Source organism: Motacilla alba, chromosome 19 (assembly GCF_015832195.1).
Source record: "Motacilla alba alba isolate MOTALB_02 chromosome 19, Motacilla_alba_V1.0_pri, whole genome shotgun sequence".
NCBI lineage: Eukaryota > Metazoa > Chordata > Aves > Passeriformes > Motacillidae > Motacilla > Motacilla alba.
The window spans coordinates 345600-363554 of record NC_052034.1 but is presented as its reverse complement, the minus strand read 5'-3'; the positions used below and the strand labels follow the sequence as shown (position 1 = coordinate 363554).

General features: G+C 57.6%; 1 protein-coding gene across 2 annotated transcripts; it reads right to left on the bottom strand.

Moving 5' to 3' along the window:
- Positions 1-6830: 6830 nt before the first annotated feature.
- Positions 6831-16885, bottom strand: CCDC92B (coiled-coil domain containing 92B). 2 transcript variants are annotated; one of them, XM_038158260.1, is made up of 4 exons: positions 16777-16885; positions 11912-12065; positions 9801-9848; positions 6831-8204 (listed from the first exon to the last, which is right to left on the bottom strand). In XM_038158260.1, the coding sequence occupies exons 1-4, from the start codon at positions 16819-16821 to the stop codon at positions 7540-7542; spliced, it is 912 nt and encodes a 303-aa protein (XP_038014188.1). In that variant the 5' UTR covers positions 16822-16885; the 3' UTR covers positions 6831-7539. The 2 variants fall into 2 exon arrangements, with proteins under 2 accessions (XP_038014188.1, XP_038014187.1); XM_038158259.1 differs by lacking the exon at positions 16777-16885 and adding an exon at positions 12274-16735.
- Positions 16886-17955: the final 1070 nt, after the last annotated feature.

Genomic DNA, 17955 nt, shown 5'->3' with positions numbered 1-17955 from the left:
CTACGGCGCCCGCCACGGCCCAACCCCCGCGCGCCGGCAGCGCCTTAAAGGGGCCGCGCCCGCGCGCACCGCCCGCCGCGCCCGGCCCCCCATGGCCCCCGATGGTCCTTCATGGTTCCTCATGGTCCCTCATGGCCCCCCATGGTCCCTCATGGCCCCTCATGGTTCCTCATGACTCCTCATGGTCCCTCACGGTCCCTCATGGCCCCTCATGGTTCCTCATGACTCCTCCTGGCCCCTCATGGTCCCTCATGGTTCCTCATGGCCCCTCATGGTTCCTCATGGCCCCCCATGGTCCCTCATGGCCCTTCATGGTTCCTCATGGCCCCTCATGGCCCCTCATGGCCCTTCATGGTCCCTCATGACTCCTCATGACTCCTCATGGCCCCTCCTGGCCCCTCACAGTCCCTCACGGTCCCTCCTGGCCCCTCACGGTCCCTCATGGCCCCTCATGGTTCCTCATGGTTCCTCATGGTCCCTCATGGCCCCCCATGGTTCCTCATGGCCCCTCATGGCCCCTCATGGTTCCTCATGGCCCCTCATGGCCCCTCACGGTTCCTCATGACTCTTCATGGTCCCTCATGGTTCCTCATGGCCCCTCACGGTTCCTCATGACTCCTCACGGTCCCTCCTGGCCCCTCACGGTCCCTCATGGCCCCTCATGGTTCCTCATGGCCCCTCATGGCCCCTCATGGCCCCTCACGGTCCCTCCTGGCCCCTCACGGTTCCTCATGGCCCCTCATGGCCCCGTTCAGCCCCCCGGCACCCAGGGCGCGGCCCAGGGAGACCTCCCCCAAGCCCCCTTTACTGAACAGGTTATAGTTCTTTAATCAGGAGTCTCAGCCATGGCGGGAAATGTTGGGAAAATCTTTAATTGTAACAAATAATGGTTGGTGATAGGTAAAAAAAAACAAACAACAAACAAAAACCAAACAAAACCAACAACAATAAAAATCCCAACCAAAACAAAACAAAAATTCCAACCAAACACAGAAAGGATGTTCTTTAATGTTTGATCTTTGTAACTTTCAAGCCTAACCAACAAGAAGGGATATTTAATCCATGAAACACATAGTAGCTAACAAGCAAGCTGTAAGTGATGTCCATGTGTTAGAAAAACAAAATTTAGGGCTTGACATGATTCAATGATCTAAGACCTGGGGGAGGAAGTTAACATAGCTTGGGAAGAAAGATGTTACCATTAATAATGGACACAAAGAGTGTGGAATTTATGGGCCACAAGGACATTTGGCAGGACTCCCAAGACAAGGAATAACTAATAAAACTAACGCAGTGTTTGTGCTGAAATCACCTCCAAATGGGTAGAAGGTAGTTCTGGTAGGAGGGGTCTGTGGCCATCAACCCACAGACCACTGATGCTGGAAATCAACTGACCCAAAAGAGGAGAAAGACTAATCAGCATGGGAAGCAGGGAATCATTAACCAATAGAGAATACTAATCAATAAGAGAACTATGTAATTTGTAGCCAATGCATACTAATTCCTTTGTTTGCTAAAATATATACATTGTTAAAAATTTTGATAATTGCCATACATATTAGGTGGAACAATCCCTCATGTTCCTAGTTCTGAATAATGTCAACTTTCTAACCAAACAAACTGATTGGAGAATTTATTTCCCGTTTCTCTGTGTCACTGTCCAGTCTGGCCTTGAACACTTCCAAGAATGGGACAGCCACAGCTTCTCTGGCCAACTTGTGCCAGGCCCTCCCCAGCCTGACAGGGAACAATTCCTTCCCAATATCCCCTCTAACCCTGCCCTCTGGCAGTGGGAAGCCATTCCTGCTTGGGCTGGCACTCCAGATCCTGATAATGATCCCCCAAATACCTGCAGGCCCCCTGCAAGAACTGGGGTGTCACTCTGAGGACTCCCCAGAGCTGTGGAAGAGCTGTGGGGAGTGAGGTAGGAGCCAGTCCTGGGACAGAGACAGAGATGCTTCTGGTTTGTGGCTGGAGGTCCTGCATTCTAGGGTAGGACAGTACCAACCTGCAGATTTCAGTCTCTTTATTAAGAAAAAGGCATATTACAACAACTTCTAAAGTACAGCTCCATACTCTAGTCTCTGGGTGTTAACACATTCTGAAAAGCACTTGGTTAAAAAGCAAAGTCGACAAGAATATCATCCTGGCAAAAAGTGGTGACATGTAGCAAAATGAACATTCAAATAAAGCAGAGCAGTGTCAAACCTTTGGCATCTGTCCCTCTGCGGCGGCGCTCCCCAGCACGAGGCACAGGCGTTTATTGTTCTCACTGAGCTTCGCACACTCAGCCAAGGACAATATTTTTGCTCCAGCGAAACCACAGCTGCTCTGGGACCAGGGGAGCTGAGAGCAGAAGTGCTGCCCTCCTCATCCCTCTGCCTGAGCCCTGCCGGGGTCCCGGCACAGCTCTGGCCAGGCAGAGGTGATGTCCCCACCCCAGTGGGGTGACAGTGACCTTGGAACACACAGACAGGGCCTGTCCTGGGGGGCCGAGGGGGCTGCAGCTCAGAGCTGTACCCTCAGCCCCTGGGCACAAGGGGTCTGCTGCTTCAGACGTGCAAAGATTTGGGGCATTCCCAGGGCCTGATAGTCTAATTCCTGCGATAATTGCAACAACAGGAAAGGGGAGCTTTCTTGGAAGCTGCAAGACGACTGAAATCTATCGGGAAGAGCCAGGAGGCATAACCACACCCTGGCCAGGGAGGACCAGGCACCGTTTGGGTGTGGGTTGGGTGCACCTCTCACACACCCCGGCAGCTTCGCCCCCTGTTCCTGCCGGAAGGTGCGAGGAGAGGGAGGGGGACATGAAGGGATCACATGTGGTGGCAGTACCGAGTGCCACCCTCTGTGTCCTGCCCAGAGGCACCATCCCTTCATGGGGCTGGGACAGCAGCGTCTCTGCAGGGCCAGAGCTGGCAGGGAGGACACAGAGGCAGAAATGGGGCCCTGGGGAGCAAAGGGCAGCTCTGATGGCGAGGGCACACGGTGCTTTGATCCTTGTGCTTTAACTGGCCGTGATGTCTGGTGGCTCCTCCACAGCTGCTGTACTCATCGATCCTGAGCTCCTCCTGCTCACCCAGCCGGCGCTCGGCACTGCTGATCTTATCCACAGATCTCAGATGCCTGCATGAGGCAACCCAGAGGCATGAGGGAGTTCTCTCCCATCCAGATGCCGACAGTGCAAGAGGGTGACAAGAACAGGCGTGCAGCGAGGCGGCTGCAGCGTCACTACAGCTCGACTGGCTCATCGGGGCTGCTGGGACATGAGGGCTGGTGTTCTAGGAAAGGCAGGTGTGGCTTCATTGGGGCAGCGGGAGCCAGGTCACAAGGCTGTACTCAAGGACTCTGAAAGGTTCACCTAACCCCCAGCAATGAAAGTCCCTTGTTGTGCTGCTGATTTACCTTCCTAGTGTGAAGAGCTTGGGGAGGACTTGGGAAAAGCAGAGCAATCCCTTCACACTGCTGGCTCCAGCCACTTCAGGCAGGATGTTTCTTGTTGTGCCACTGCCACCTCTCCTGGGCCCTCAGGAAAGAGCACCCCTCAGTGCCTCCAGAGCACCCAGCAGCTGGGCCATGAACCTGGCTTGGCCTGCCGTAAGGCGATTCACAGAAAGCTTTCTTTCCTGGGCCTGGCCCAGTTCAGACTGTCTCAGCACAGAGCCACGCAGCAGTGGGCAGGCTGGGAGCCTAGTGGGGATGGGAAGGACACAGCTGGGAGTGCTTAGATTAGCCCCAGCAAACACATTCAGAAAATATGGCTTTTTAGTTAACAGGGTCAAGAAGAAGAACTTCCTGACTAATCTGCCCAGGGTTAAATAAGTCCAGGGGAGCGCATACCCCGTTGCCAGGACTGGCTCTGCCACAGTGAGTGCAGCGGGTGCATCTTTCCACATCCACTGCTCACCTCACACCTGCTGCAAGGTGCATTTGAGACATTACTTTCTTAGACAGCATTAGGAAAAACAATGATAATAATAATAATATAATAATAAAGAAAAGAGACATCAGCAAACCAAACACATCAAATCCATAAGCCTCTGCAGAGCTACAGAGCGAAAGGGGGTGCAGAGGAGAGGAGCCCGGCTGTTAGTCTGTGGACAGCTCTCAGCACGTGGTGGTTCACACACACAAGACGTTGTTTAACAACCGAGCGTTATTGCTATGCTTCCATTCCAGTCTAATCATTAAGCTTTACGGGTGAACATCAAACACTGCCCGTTCCATCGCTGTGGGCGGTTGTGCTCCTCAGCCTGTGCTTTCAGGTGCGCGGTGCAGATCGGAGCTGTGTGTGCCCTTTGGACTCCAAGGAGTGCAGAACACAGATTAAATGCACCTACAGATCCCTGTTACACCTTACAGGCTAAGGGCGAGCTTATAGTGCAAGGGGGAGTCTACAAGAGCCCCCCACTCCAGGAGGGGAGGGCAGGCCCTGCCTGGGTCCCACTGGCTCTCAGGCTCCTGGTGGCTCCAGCAGCCTTCTGAGTAAAAAATAGGAATACTGTCTTTTTGATTTTTTTTTTTATCATTTTGATCTCTTTGATCATTTTATATAAATACAAAGATTAAAATAATTTATGTCAACATTATTTCTATTACAATCATACAGTGTTTTCCTTTCAAAACAAGTGCATGTATGTGGGTGTACATATATATATATAAGTGTATATATAGTATCTCTAGAGCTTCCCTCCCCACTAAGAAAAGCAGCAGTGACTGAAGCAGGTACAGCACACAAGAGCTGATCCTTCCTGCTCCAAGGCAAATGTGCCCAAGGAGAAGTGCAGGGCTCACCCTGACAACTCATCTCCAAGCACATTAATTGGCATGAAGGGGGGAACTGGGGTGCTGGCTCTCCATCCTTGGGGAACCCCCTCGCTGCAGGCGGCTCTGCCTGCCCGGCCGCGGGGCTCCAGACCTGCCCAGCTGGGGAGGGACCGGCATGGGGGACTGGAATGAGATCAACTCCTTGAGCAAGCTGCTAATTACTGGTGCAGAGGGAAGGGCCCTGCAGCTCAGACAGGGCTGCTTCATTTACATACTAGGCACTACGGATGATGATTGCTAGGAAGGTATTTACACTGGAGAAGGATCATACTTCTCCCTCCACTTCTCAATGCTCAGTCATAAACACCATGATCTCATGAAGAAGTTTGTAATAAAGATGCAACATAGTGTGTCTATCAGGATTGTCTAGGAAGGACGGGAAGCAGCTGTGCACACCACAGCTGCAGCAACAGCCGAGCACACAGGAACAGGCATTGCCTCTTTCACCCTACGAGAGCAGAGACAAATGTGCAGTAGAACCTCTCAGAACCTGAGAGAAACAGCGATTTCCAGAGGCCAATACCGGCACAACACTCCTGGAACTGCACCGCTGGAGCTCTGGGGCTGCTCCCCTCACAAACCTGCCCTCCCTGCCCCCGAGGGTGGGTGACAGCAGGGCTCCAGCACACCCAGCTCACCCCGGAGCTGGGCCTGGCAGCGCCTGCCTGGGTCACTGTGCAGAGGGAAACAGGCAGGAAGCATTCTGCAGCCTTGCTGGGGAGCTCAGGGCTTTTCTCCCTCACGTAACTGTTCCCGGTGCTCAGAGCCCAGGAGGGTGTTACCAGAGCCCCCCGTGCTGCCCTGCACCTGCCCAACCTGTGCGGGCAGCCTGGGCACGTGGAGCGCTGCAGCCACGGCCTGCGAGCACCCTGCCGGGCTCCCTGCAGCCTCCCACGGCTGGGCAGTCTGGGAGGAGAGCGGGGGGCTCCTGGGGCTCTGCACTGCCGAGGCAGCAGCTCCAGATACCTCGGGGGCTGCAAACATATCCCACTGGAGCTTCTGTGCCCCAGGAGCTGCACACCTCAGCCGGGCTTGAAGCCAAGCTGCTGCCTGGGCCCTGTGAGGGGGCCCTGCCCAGCGTGGCTTTGCTGGGCACTTTCCCAAACCCAGGGGTGTGTTAGGGACCATGGGAGCAGCTGGGGAGTCCCAGCCCTCAGGGGTGCGCTGGGAGAGCACGAGCGGTCTTGCCCTCCAAAGCCTGACTAGTCACATAACAGCCAAAGGAAAGGTACAAAAGCCACTAATTTCTGCCCTGCTAGTGCAGCTCATATGCTTTGGGGTTTGTTTTTACTAAAGAGCTGGTTGGCGACTGCTGCTGTCAATCTCATAAAGCATTTTAATAGAGTATATAAATATTGAACTACAAAAATAGACAGCTCTGACTGCACGGGCACACTGAGGGTGAGTGCGGGCAGGCCAAGCCTCGCTAGTCTATGAGGGTGATGTCTTTCAAGAGGTTTCAAATTGAATTGGAAGGAAATGGGGTCTGATGTCACCCTGCAGCTCCCTCCTGCCCGCACCAGCCGCGGAGGCAGTGAGGGTCCTGCGGGAGGCTGCTGCCCACCAGCCTGGCAGGGCTGGCTGCAGGCAGGGGCCGGCTCCCGGCTGGCAGCCCGCATGCCAGGGTGAAACCTGCCCCTTGGGCTGCCCTGAGCAGCGCAGGCCCGGCAGCAGCGGAGCAGAGTGACCTCTGCCCTGCCTGGCCGGCAGAGCCCTCCCCTCCTAACGGTGTTTCACAACAGCCAGGGAGTGACTGTAAAGCCGACAGTTTGGCTGGAAATGGGGCAAGGCTGCCCCAGCGGGGCGAAGGCAGCTGCGTACGGCCGCTGTGCGGGGAAGGACGGGCTGCAATGCGGGAGGACCGGGGGCTGCTCAGCCCGCAGCAGCAAGCCCAGACCTGGCTGTGGATGTGACTGAGAACCACAATGCTGGTGCCGAGGAGAGCCCTGTGCAGGGGGCACGGGGTGCAGCCCTGCTCCAGCAGCACTCGGAGCCCGTGCAGCGGCTGAGGAGCAGTCCAGCAGGACTGCCAATCTCGGCACTCGTCCAGCTGCCTTGTCCGAGTCCTGCACGAGAACGTGATGAGGGGAAATCCGTGTTGGAGACAGCCAAACCGCTGCCCAGGGAGCGTGGGACAGGGCCTGGCCGGCACAGCAGCACTGTCCTTGTGGAAGGGGATCCCTCCGTCACGCAAGGATCCACCTCGTTCAGCTGCCTGCGTTCTGGAGAACCTTCCCGGTGATGTGCCCGGTGCCGGTGACGGCCGGGGCTGGAGGCCGGCCGGGCTCATCCCGGGGTGCCGAGCCGTGCGCTGCGCAGCCTGTGCTGCTGTGCCCACCTCCCAGCACCCCGGCCACGGAAAGCAACCCGGCGCCCACTCTGAGGGCAGCAGCAGCAGGAAAATCTCATTTCAAAAATGCTTCCTCTTCTTTCTTTCTTTCTTTTTTCCTCGCAAGCTCCGCACAGGCGCTCGGACGTGTCCCCCTCACAGCCCGGGCGCTGGATGCTCCCCTGTGCCGCAGCACCGCCGGTGACACCCCTGGCTCAGAGCTTTCGGGGACCCTCCCTGGCTGCCGGTGGGTGCGAGGCGCGTGCAGGGCTCCGCTCTCGGCCGCCCCTTCCTCTCCACCGAGGGGATGGGGCCGGAGCCTCGGCCGCGCCCGCCCATGCCGCCGGGCTCGGGCCGCTCGGGCCGCGCCATGCCCTCGCCGCCTACTCCTGGGCCCGGGGGGCACCGTGGGCACCGTGGGCACCGTGGGCTCCGGCCCCCTGCCTCTTGCTGGGCTCGCCCTTGGCCGACCTGGCCCTGGCTGCCGGCTCCTGCCGGGGGGGCCGCTGGCCCCGGGAGGCCGCGGCGGCGCCGGCCGAGGCTCGGGGCGGGCCCGGGGGCTCCGGCGGCGGGCGCTGCGGGCCGTGCGGCCGCGGCGCGTACAGGAACAGGGCCGGGTCGGGCATGGCATCGTGCTCCTCCTGCGCGGGGTCCCTGGGCCGGGCGCCGTCCCCGGGCGGGCGCCGGGCGGGCGCCCTGTGGCCGCGGCGGCGGGGCCGGGCCTCGGCCGGGGGCTGCTCGGGGGGCGGCCGCCCGCCCGCCCGGGGGCCCGGCAGCCGCTGGGCCGTGGCGTGCAGCTGCAGCGAGAGGTAGGCGGCCGCCTCCGTCTGCTTCTGCAGCTCGGTGTCGAGGATGGTGACGCGGTGGCTCCGGCGCTTCAGCTCCTCCAGGAACCGGCGCTCCTTGCTGCGGAGGCTGGAGCGCAGCGCAGCCACCAGCGTCTCCTTGTGCTGCAGCTCCTTGCGCAGCTCCAGGTTGTCCTTCTCCTTCTCCTGCAGCTGGGCCTCCATCACCCGGCACTTCTCCTCCAGCTCGCGGTCCAGGACATCTGTGGGTCAAGGCACAGAGGGGTCAGGATGGGGAGTGGGGGCTCAGCCCCACTGCTCCTGGCTGGACGTGGCTGCTGACCACTCCATGGTGCCAGCATGTCCCAGCAGGGCCAGTGAGGCTGCTTGCGTGCTTCTAGAAGTCGGGATAAACCCCCTGTGAGCTGCCCGAGCAGAGCTCACTGCCAGCGCAGGCACAGGAACCCTGGCACCGGCCGCTGGCATGGTGCCGTGTGTAACACCCGAATGCGGGGTGACAGCAAAAGGCAGTTTCAGTGGAGGATGTTGTTGCCATGGAACCTGCTGCCTCTACCTTGCTACAGTTTTAAAATTCCCCTAGGTAAGTAGTTTTTCACCCTAAAAGTGACTTTGAATGTGTGCAGAGGGTGGGGGGGAGCACACGGGATGGAAGAGAAAAGGAAATGGTGCAGGGAAACCATCAGCCCAACTTCAGAGGGACTTTTGGCCTCAAGCCCTGGGATTCCAAAGCCTGGTTAGTCAGGACGGAGATGCTGATCCACGGTTACAGAGGAATTGGGCTGCACTCAGCAGGGAAGGAGCCTCCATCCTGGGACAAGGGAGCGAGTTCTGGAGAATGCTGTCCTGGGGCAGGATGGCCAGGCAGCTTGGGGAATTTGCAGCCCTGGGTTCTGGAGCCAAGCCCAGTGGGCAGCGGGAGGGCTGAGGACTCCTGACCCCAGCCCTGGCTGCCTGCTCCAGCACCCAGCCCTTGGCAGGGTGCAGGCTGGCACCTGCCCACGCTCCCTGGCCTGCCCAGGCCTGCTCCCATCCTCTGCAGTAATCTGCTTTTTATTATGTGATTGGCAGCCACTTACAGCCTCAGCTCCTCAGTGTTTCTGCAGCTATATAATGAGGTCTTAGGGAGGCAGTTGCAGGCAGTAATTATTGCATGAACGGCACTAGAAGAGCAATCATTTGATGGCATCGTAAATGAGGTGCTGCCCCATAAATGTGGCAGAGTGATTGTGCAGCTCTAAAAGGCTCAAGGATGGGCAGGCACCATGGATGAGACTCGCTGCCTTGTGGCTGGTGACACCCCGATGGCACCCGGTGGGGTGGGCACCAGGCCCTCAGCCAGCAAAGCCCTCGGGTGCAGGGAAGGGAGCCCTGGCTCCATGGGAGGGGCTGGGAGTTGGGAATTGCCATGGAGCCAGCCATGGCACCGCGTGAGGGTGCCAAGGGCGAGGACTCTGCTGGCCCCGGTGGGAGCAGCCCGCACCCACCCTGGGCCTGGCTGCCCTGGCACTGAGGACAGAGCACAGCTGGGGCTGGCTGCCAGGCACCGTGCCCAGGCAGCGCCAGGGAGGAGTTTCATTTCATCAGTGGGCAGAGGAAGGAGAGGAGCCAGGCTGCTCACAGAGCAGCCTCTGCCGGCCGCGGGCTCCCGGGCGTCACCAGCAGTTACTGGGCTGCCAGCAGGCTGTGCACGCTGCCTGCCCAGCCCTGCCCTCAGCCCCGCTGCCCCCTCAGGCAAGGTCCCTGTGCCCTCCCTGCAGCCCTGATGGGCCCCTCTGGCCGCAGGCTCTCTGCACCCACACCTGCTCCCCCTTATCTTGTGCCCAAAGCCGTGTTCTTACCTTGTTGGCGGGCCTCCAGCTCTTTCATTTCCAGGTCATGGGTGAGCTCTGGAAGAGAAATCCAGCGGGACTGAGGAGGAGCATCCCACCCATTCTGTGCTCCCCATGCCCTCCTCTGCTCCCTTTGGGGCACTGGACATCACTATGGCTGCAGTGGTATCTCTGCCCAGTCTTCATGGGAGTGTGGCCATCGTGGAGCACCAAAGGCTGAGCTAAAAATAGGCAATTCTGGCAATTTATGTGTTATTAAGCAGCCTCATGGCCGAGACATGGTCCGCGGGATGCTCTGCTCCTCTGCCTTTCCTTTTTCTAAAAGAGTTGCTGAACCATTTTCAGTGCTGTAAAGCAGGACAAAGAGCAGAGCAATGGATTGAAAATAGACCAAAGTGTAAGCTGCCACCCAAAGCATTTCATAATTTACTGCTCCAGGCTGATCACTGCCTCTGCACGTGACGCAAACGGGGACGACCTCGTCCCACCACGGTGTGTCTGCAGAAGGATGCTGCCCTGCTCCAGGGCAACGTGGAGCATCCAAATCCCTTCCAAATCTCAGGAGCTGCAGCACCTACCTGCCTGCTCAGCCCCAACATGCTGCCTACTCTCTGCTGCCCTTTGCCTGCTCACTGTCTAGCCCCAGGTCACAAAGGGCAGCTCAGGGACCTTCTGGTGTTCACTTTACCCTGCGCTCTTACAGACAGTCCCTTTTGAATTAATTATCACAGCCCACCCAACCACTAACAGCCCTGAGCAGAGGAAGACAGTGGTAGCAGCAGCATTCAGCTGTTTGGGGGTTATTTTTTTTCCCCTGAAAATGAGTTCAAATGGTTAATCTTTGCCCTACATTTTTCTTTTAATCTGCTTTTGTGTTGACTCTAATCCTCATCACTGCCATCCTTCTGAAACCGAACGCTAGTCTCAGGCTGCTCTGCCTGTCTGTCTTGGAAAACAAATCTGTAGTGAGGAGGCAGAAGTACCTGAGACTGTAATGCAGTTTCTGGAAAGCATTCAGCACTCTCCACTGCCCCGGTGGGAATCAATGGCCACTGTGCTATTTTTCTGAAGCTAAAATAATAGGTTTGGAGTCACAGATATATTTCAAATGAAAACCAAAGCAGTTGCCTATTTCCAAAGACATCATCCTGCTGAGCAAGTGCAGGGATGATGTACAGCCTGGGCTCCCAGTTTCTGTGCTGGAGCCAGGGGGCTGGTGCTGATCTGCTTCAGTACCATCCCCATGACCCCTTAGGGGCAGCTGAGAACCACCTCTGTGGGAGGGAGAGCCTTTCCCGCAGGGATACCTCAGAGAGACCAAGGGGATAGTGAAAAAGTCAGAAACAACAGTGCCAGGGCAGCAGGCAAGGCTCCACAGGGCCACACTGAGGAAAAACTGACTGAAAGACTCTACTCTCCTCCCGCAAACAGGCCCCCAGATAATGACACTCCAGTGTCTGGAAAGGCTCCTTAAAACTGCGCAGGGGTTGCCTGGCACTCCTGGCAGAAGCACACACCTCACCCAGGAGGACAGGACCCTCTGCTCAGATACAGCTGTCCTTGGGTCACACTGGGAAGGGGAGATCACCCGTGCAGTGGGCTCATTTCAGCCCATGGGGACAGACCTCCCAAGTTTGATTTCAGCAGGAGAATCCCACTGTTTTGCCTGCCTGAAGAGGCCGTAGATGAAACCAGTAAAACAATGAAACAGAACAGCAAAAGCTCAGAAATGATGGGGGGAAAATAGCCAATTTTATCAGTGCAGACAATTTCTTTGTTTCCCAGGAACCTGGGAGAACGAGAGGCTGGAAGACAAGGAGTAATTAGCTATGGCTGAATTATTGATGAGAGCAGCAGCACAAGTTGGAATGAGTTCCAGTGGTGGCACAAGGCTGGTCAGCCATCAGTGCTGCAGGGGTGGCTGGAGGGAGTGGGGGCGGCTGTGCACCCCGCAGCACAGCCTGCCCGGGCCCCGAGCCTGGCGCCGCAGCCTGGCACTTGCCTCCTCTGCCACTGCCGGGCACCTGTGAGAGCACCCCGGGCTGCCCGCAGCAGCCTTCCTGCCCAGGGAGCTCCGCGAGCACCCAGCTCCCGCACACCGTGGCCGCCCCAGCGCTCACCTGAGCAGTGCTTCTGCAAGCGGAGGATCTCCAGGTGCAGGTCGTGGAGCAGCTCCATCTGCTCCTTCTTCAGGAAAGCGATGTGCCGCTGCACGCTCTGGATCTGGTGCTCCAGGGACACGGTCTCCATCGCAACCAAATTCACAGTCCAGGCCTGCGGGGAGTGGAGATGGCTGGTGATCAAACGTGCAGCGCTGCGCTGGGCTCGCGAGCCCCAGCCCCGGAGCCCTTGTCAGGGGCAGAGCCCCCCACAGAGGTGCAGGGTGGTGCCTTCTCTCCTCAGCCCTCTCCATGAGGACTGGGGCTGTGGGCAAAGCAGCCCTGCTCAGCTGATGCCCAGGGAATGGCCTCAGCCCTCTCACCTTCCAGTGCCTCTGGAGCCAGTTCCTGTCCTGCCTGCTCTGAGACTGCACAGGCAGAAAATCCTGCTGCATGAACCCTGGCATCATAGCATGCATGTCTGTTCTGAATTTGGCCCTAGGAAATACTTTATCACTGAGTAGGATGCATCTGGGACAGGCTCGCTCCTCGTTGTCCCCAGGTGGGAGTTGCACCAGAGACGATTTTGGCTCTCGCTTGACAAGCCCCACATTACACAGCAGCAGCTGCAGTGAGCGATCCAGCGCATGAAAAATACAATATGCTCTGTCTAACCCGATCAGCACCGCATGGCTAGGAGAGTCACGTTGTCTTCCAGGAGGAGGAACATCTTCCCTGGTAATTTGCCTGGCAGACAAGAGCTGCTGGCAGGCTGTGCCAGGCAGCCAAGCTGGGCTGGGCTGGGGGTCCGTCCCCACGTCATCAGTGGCTGCAGAAAAGCAGCTGCAAAAGCTGCCCACCTCTGCTGCTGCACAGAGAGATAAAAATAGCCCCTGAAAGAGCCCTTTATCCCAGGAAATACCATTTTGTGGTGTGTGGAATCTGTCCTTGCTCCCTACACACGGCCCAGAAGGAGGGAAGCTGCAGCAAATCAAGGTAACCTGGCAGAATGGCTGGACTCAATGACCTGAGAGGTTTTTCCAACCTAAATGATTCTATGGGGAGATGCTGTGCCACAAGCCTGAGGGATGGAGTGCATCATCCTGTCCCTGGGCAGCTGCTTCCCACATCTGACTCCAGTTTTCTCTCTACAGAAACTGCAGAACCAAGCCAGCACTGTGGCTCACTGTTCCAGCACCCCTGGCATGGTCACATAGGGCATTTTGCAATTCCTGCACCCGGAATGCAGTTAAGATCAGTCCCTCAGAAAGTGGTCTTGGCAGTGCCCCACGGTCAAAGCTTTGTTCCTGCCAAAGGCTCTCTAGGTTTGTGACAACTCTACAGTCGGGTCTCCTGTATTTGATGAGGTGAGGGGGGCAGGCTGGTCGGGGACAGCTGAGCACCCAGCCTGCTGGTAAAGAAATGATCCAAAGTGCATTGTCCTGTAGTTGTCCTTATGGAAGGTGTCAAACCCAGCTGTGCCAGGGGGCTGGGGCTGGCTGGGCCATCCTCCTTGGAGGGCCACGTGTCCTGATGCCAGTGCAAGAGTTATGGGAGTTATCTGGCATCTGCCAGAGACCAGGAGTGCAAACCACAGCATGGGTACATCCTCCTGCCAGCCCTGGCCGTGGTGGGCTGAGCTTCTTGGTGGGAGTTGTGTTCCTCATCTCAGGAAACATCAGAAAGTAGGTTGGCCAAAGCCCAGGGGACACATACTGCTATTTTCAAGCACTTTGTTCTGTCTAATAGAAATGTCTTTAGTAGAAATGGCTGCAAATTTTCCATTGAACTTTCCCTTCTCCCCTTAAGTTGGAAATTGCTCTTCTTTTTTCTTTTACCAATGAAAATGTTTTCATTTAAAAATAGTTGATAGATTTCAAGCTGGAAAAAAAAAGTCAAAAATCTGGAATTGAGATTTGTTTGTTGTCTCTGATTTGGAAGCAAAGAGCCTTCATAATTTACCTGTGTATGTGGGAAGAGAAGTCTGTCTCCAGAATTGCAATGGGAAATCCTTAGTGAGTTTGAATCAGCTTTGCCTGTCCAACATGACCTTCATGTTTTCTCTTGAGGAGCAGCTCTCAGCTTGTGGCAGGAACATCTGAAGCCCCACGTGAGGGAGCAAGCTCCTTGTGTTGTTTAGCCATGAACCTCCCACCAGTACTAAGGGCATGGAGCAAGGCAGGGGTGGGACACAGAGGCAAGCAGGGCAGGAGCTGCCTTCACTGGAAATGAGGACAATGCTGGAAACAGTCCTGCTGTTGCCCAAGAGCAGTGAGGGGAAGAGCTCTCCAGGGATTCCAGGGACCTGAGGCTGCTTCTGTTCACCATGTGCAGCCCCATGGGAGGGCCGTGTTGTCCCTTCTGCAGGTCACACAGCTCTGCCTCACAGGTGATGATGCAAGAGCCAGAGCTGTTAAGGAAGATGCAATCTCATCCTCAGGCTTCAGTAACATCAGTGTTGAGTGTCCCTAAATTTACCCGAGGGCAGTAGATGAGCATTTGTGTCCACCCTTTACTCCAAAGGAGTTCAGAACCAAGCTCTCAACAGCTGGTATCCTCCCTCCAATGCTTCTGAAGGCAAGTGGGATTGCAGGAGCATCCTGAGCCTTTAGTTTGATGTGTGCCTTCTGTCATTTCACACGGTTCCATCCTGGGCGGTGTTGGAAGTTAAGGAGGATTAGCTGCTGCTGGCTGATTTAACACTTACAGGGTCACTGCAGCTCCCAGCTGGTAACACCAAAACTCCCTGTGCTGAGGCTTCAGAACTCCCACAATGGTGATGACCAAAAGCCCGTGCCTGTTCCATGGCAGGAACTTCCACCCTGTGCCACAGGCTCGAGAGCCAAAGCATGGTGAGTGGGGCTGTCCTTGCCACCGGCTCCTCCTGCCCCAGCTGGGTGAGCGTGGCTCCCAAGAGGATGGTTGCACTGCAGCAACAGGGACACGGTTGGTGCCCCTACTCTGATCCCTCCCTTGCTGCTGTAGCTGTTACTTCTCCTTTCCAGACAGTTCTAAGATGCCAAGGCAGCTGGTGGTGGAAGCTCTCACGGTGACTGTGAACTCTGTGATTTTGACGAGTTACGTATGAGGTTACAACCTTAGAAAACAATGCCATTCATAACAAAAGCCAAGAGTAAGCGATAGCAGTCCTCTTTAGCTTGAAGGATGCTCTGTGCCCTTGTGCTTCTGAGAGTTGAACATGTGCACACACAGCAGCAGAGGAGGCAGCAGTCAGCTGAGCAGTGTGGTTTGCCCCTATTCAAAGGTGACACCTACAGCCGGGGCTGGCCCCTGCTCCCTGCAGAGCTCTGGCTAAACAGTTCTCTCCAGTTTTGGGGACTGGACATCCACAGGGCTTTGCTCCACCATCGAGAGCCAGGAACAAGGTTCCCTTGCTGATCCCCCAAGATTTTGAGCACAGAACTGATGAGGTGGCACTGGGCTCAGCCCCCTCCAGTTTCCCACGTGGAGTGACCATGGGCATGGTCTCGACTGCAGAGCCTTCCTGTGCACCTGCCTCTAAACCACGTGTTTATCCACACTTCTTGTCCTTTCACTATGCAACCATGACCTCTGGCACAAGAATATTGGGAATCCTGATCTCAGCTGCTTCTTTCAAAGTGCTGTTGGAAAACCCCAGTGAGATTTACAATTCCATCCCAATTTATCAAATTCTTATTTCACAAACCAAAATGACTGAAGCAGCCTCTTGGAGCAGCTACAATGACCAATTCAGTTGCAAGTCTACCAAGAGCTGATTTCCTTTGCACAGACAGGTTGATTGAGAGTTTGCTTCCAGGTCAAAACTCTGCTTAAGTCTGCTGTTCAGTGTAAATCAGAATCCCAAAGCTTTGACCAAGAAAAACCCTCCATCCCAATGATGCATCTGAAAGGGAGATGCAGTATTGCGTGTCTGTGTACCTCTGTACACACCATGGTCACCCCATGGTCTGGCCCTTACCTGTGATTATTCCCCATAAATGGCAGATTAGCTGGGAGTCAGGGGCATGAGGTTTGCAGGAACAGGTCGATAATTTGTCCTGCTGTGGCTGCCAGCAACCCTTTCTCCATCCCATTGAAGCACACGCAGGAATAAACACTGATACACACTAGAAATCCATAGTGCTTGATATTTACAGCTCAATATAAACTGCAGCAGTGCCACTAAGCTAGTGTATCTTTAAATGTAGGGAAATCAGGCAAGCAGGAAGCTCAGAAACTTGCAGAAGGTCACAGAGGCAGTGGCGATGCCAGGAATAGAAACCAGAGGTGAAATCCCGGCCTTGGAAAAGTCAGTGGGAAACCTTCCCTGATCTCAGCAGAGGCAGAATTACACTCGGAGTGCTGTTCGCTATTCATTATCTGTCAGTATCTATTTACAGATAAAATCAATACAGATGGTGATTATAAATTATTGTTTCTTGCAATTCTCTGAGCACGACCGCCTGAGGAAGAGCCCCGGTGGCGCTTGTCAGGGGGCTGCGGAGGCTGAAGGCAAGTCCGTGCTTTCTGCTCCCGGCTCCGAGAGATTTCGCTATGGATCCAGCTCTGCTGCGGGAGCGGACCCGGGCCATCACCGCCGCTCCGGGCCAGTGCCCGTCCCGGCGGGGAGCCCGCGGTGCCGCTGGGGCTTGGCAGCGACAGCGCCCGGAGCCGGCGCGGCGGCAGAGCCCGGCGGGGCCGGGGGGGCCGCGGGGAGCGGCGGGGCCGCTGCGGCGGGGCAGCGACAGCCCCGCGGGGTCACCTACCGGGAGAGGCGACCGCTAGACCGGGCACGGCGGGGCTGCGGGCAACTTGTGCGGGGCCGCCCCGCAGCCCCGGGACCCGCCCGCCCCGCAGCCCCCGGCCGCAGCCCGGCCCGTCCCGCCCCGCGGCCGCTGCCTTACCTGGGGAGAGCGGCGGGGCCCCGCGGGGCGCCCGCTGGGCGTCATGGGCCGCGGGGCCGGGCCGGGGCCGGGCCGGGGCCGCGCCGGCTCCCGCGCTGCCCGCGCTGCCTGCGGCGGCCCCGCCTCGCCCGGCCCGGCCCCGCCGCCCGTAAACAGCGGCAACGTGACCGGAACTGGGGAGCTCCGCCGGGGCGGCGGCACCGACCCTGCCCGCGGCCGGGCCGCGCCAGCCAGCCGGGGCCGCCGCGTCGGGGCCGGGGCGCCGCTCCCCGAGACCCCCGGGGAAGCGGGGCTCAGCCCCCCGGGACCCTCGGGGCCCCGCTGCCGCGCCCCCGGACCCTCGCTGCGGCCGGGTCCCGCTCCCCGGGGGCCTCGGGGTCCCGCTCCCCGGGGGTCTCGGGGTCGCGGTCCCCGGGACCTTGGGCGCGGCCGGGGTTGCGCTCCCCGCCGCTCCCCGCCGCTGTCCGCGGTGCTGAAGCCCGAGCCCGAAGCTGCCCCGGGGGTCCCGCGGCCGCCGCCCGCTCAGCCCCGGGCGCGGGGACCCCCGAGCAGCCCCGGGCGGCCAGAGCGGGGGCTCTGTGTCTGGGGAGTGTCCCTGCGGGGGCTGCAGTGCCACCGCCGCTCGGGGGGATGCGGGCCGGTACCGGCTGCAGCTGGAAAACCGGTCGGTCAAACCAGCGGAGCTGCGGTCAGAGAGATGGTGATAAAAACTTGTTTACTCAAGTGGTTACTGATTTTTCATGCCTTTTGTTTGTGGTGCCCAGACCAGCTGGGGCTTCGCATCGCAGGATGACTCAATCCTTTGCGCCTCTGTTCCGGCAGGGAGGCTGGGATGCGGTGGCCTGTTCCAAGCTGCTCGGTGGTGACGGCACAGCAAAATGGTAGCGTCCTCCCCGTCAGCTGACAGTCTGCTGATTCCCCTTCCCTGAAACCCAAATGTGCCTGGAGAGTGCCGTGCTCCTGCTCTGATGCTGAATTGTGCTGCCGTCTCCTGTTAAAGCTGCTGCAATCCTGCTTATCCCGGTGTGCATCCAGCACACAGAGGAGTTGTAGGGGAGCTCACAGAGCGTGGTCTGTGGTATCATTCTGCCATGCCACATCCTTCCCTCCCCTTGAATGCTTCCAGGCTCTGGTGAGTGCTGGTGCTCCACAGATCCAGTGAGGATGTGCTGTGGCCAA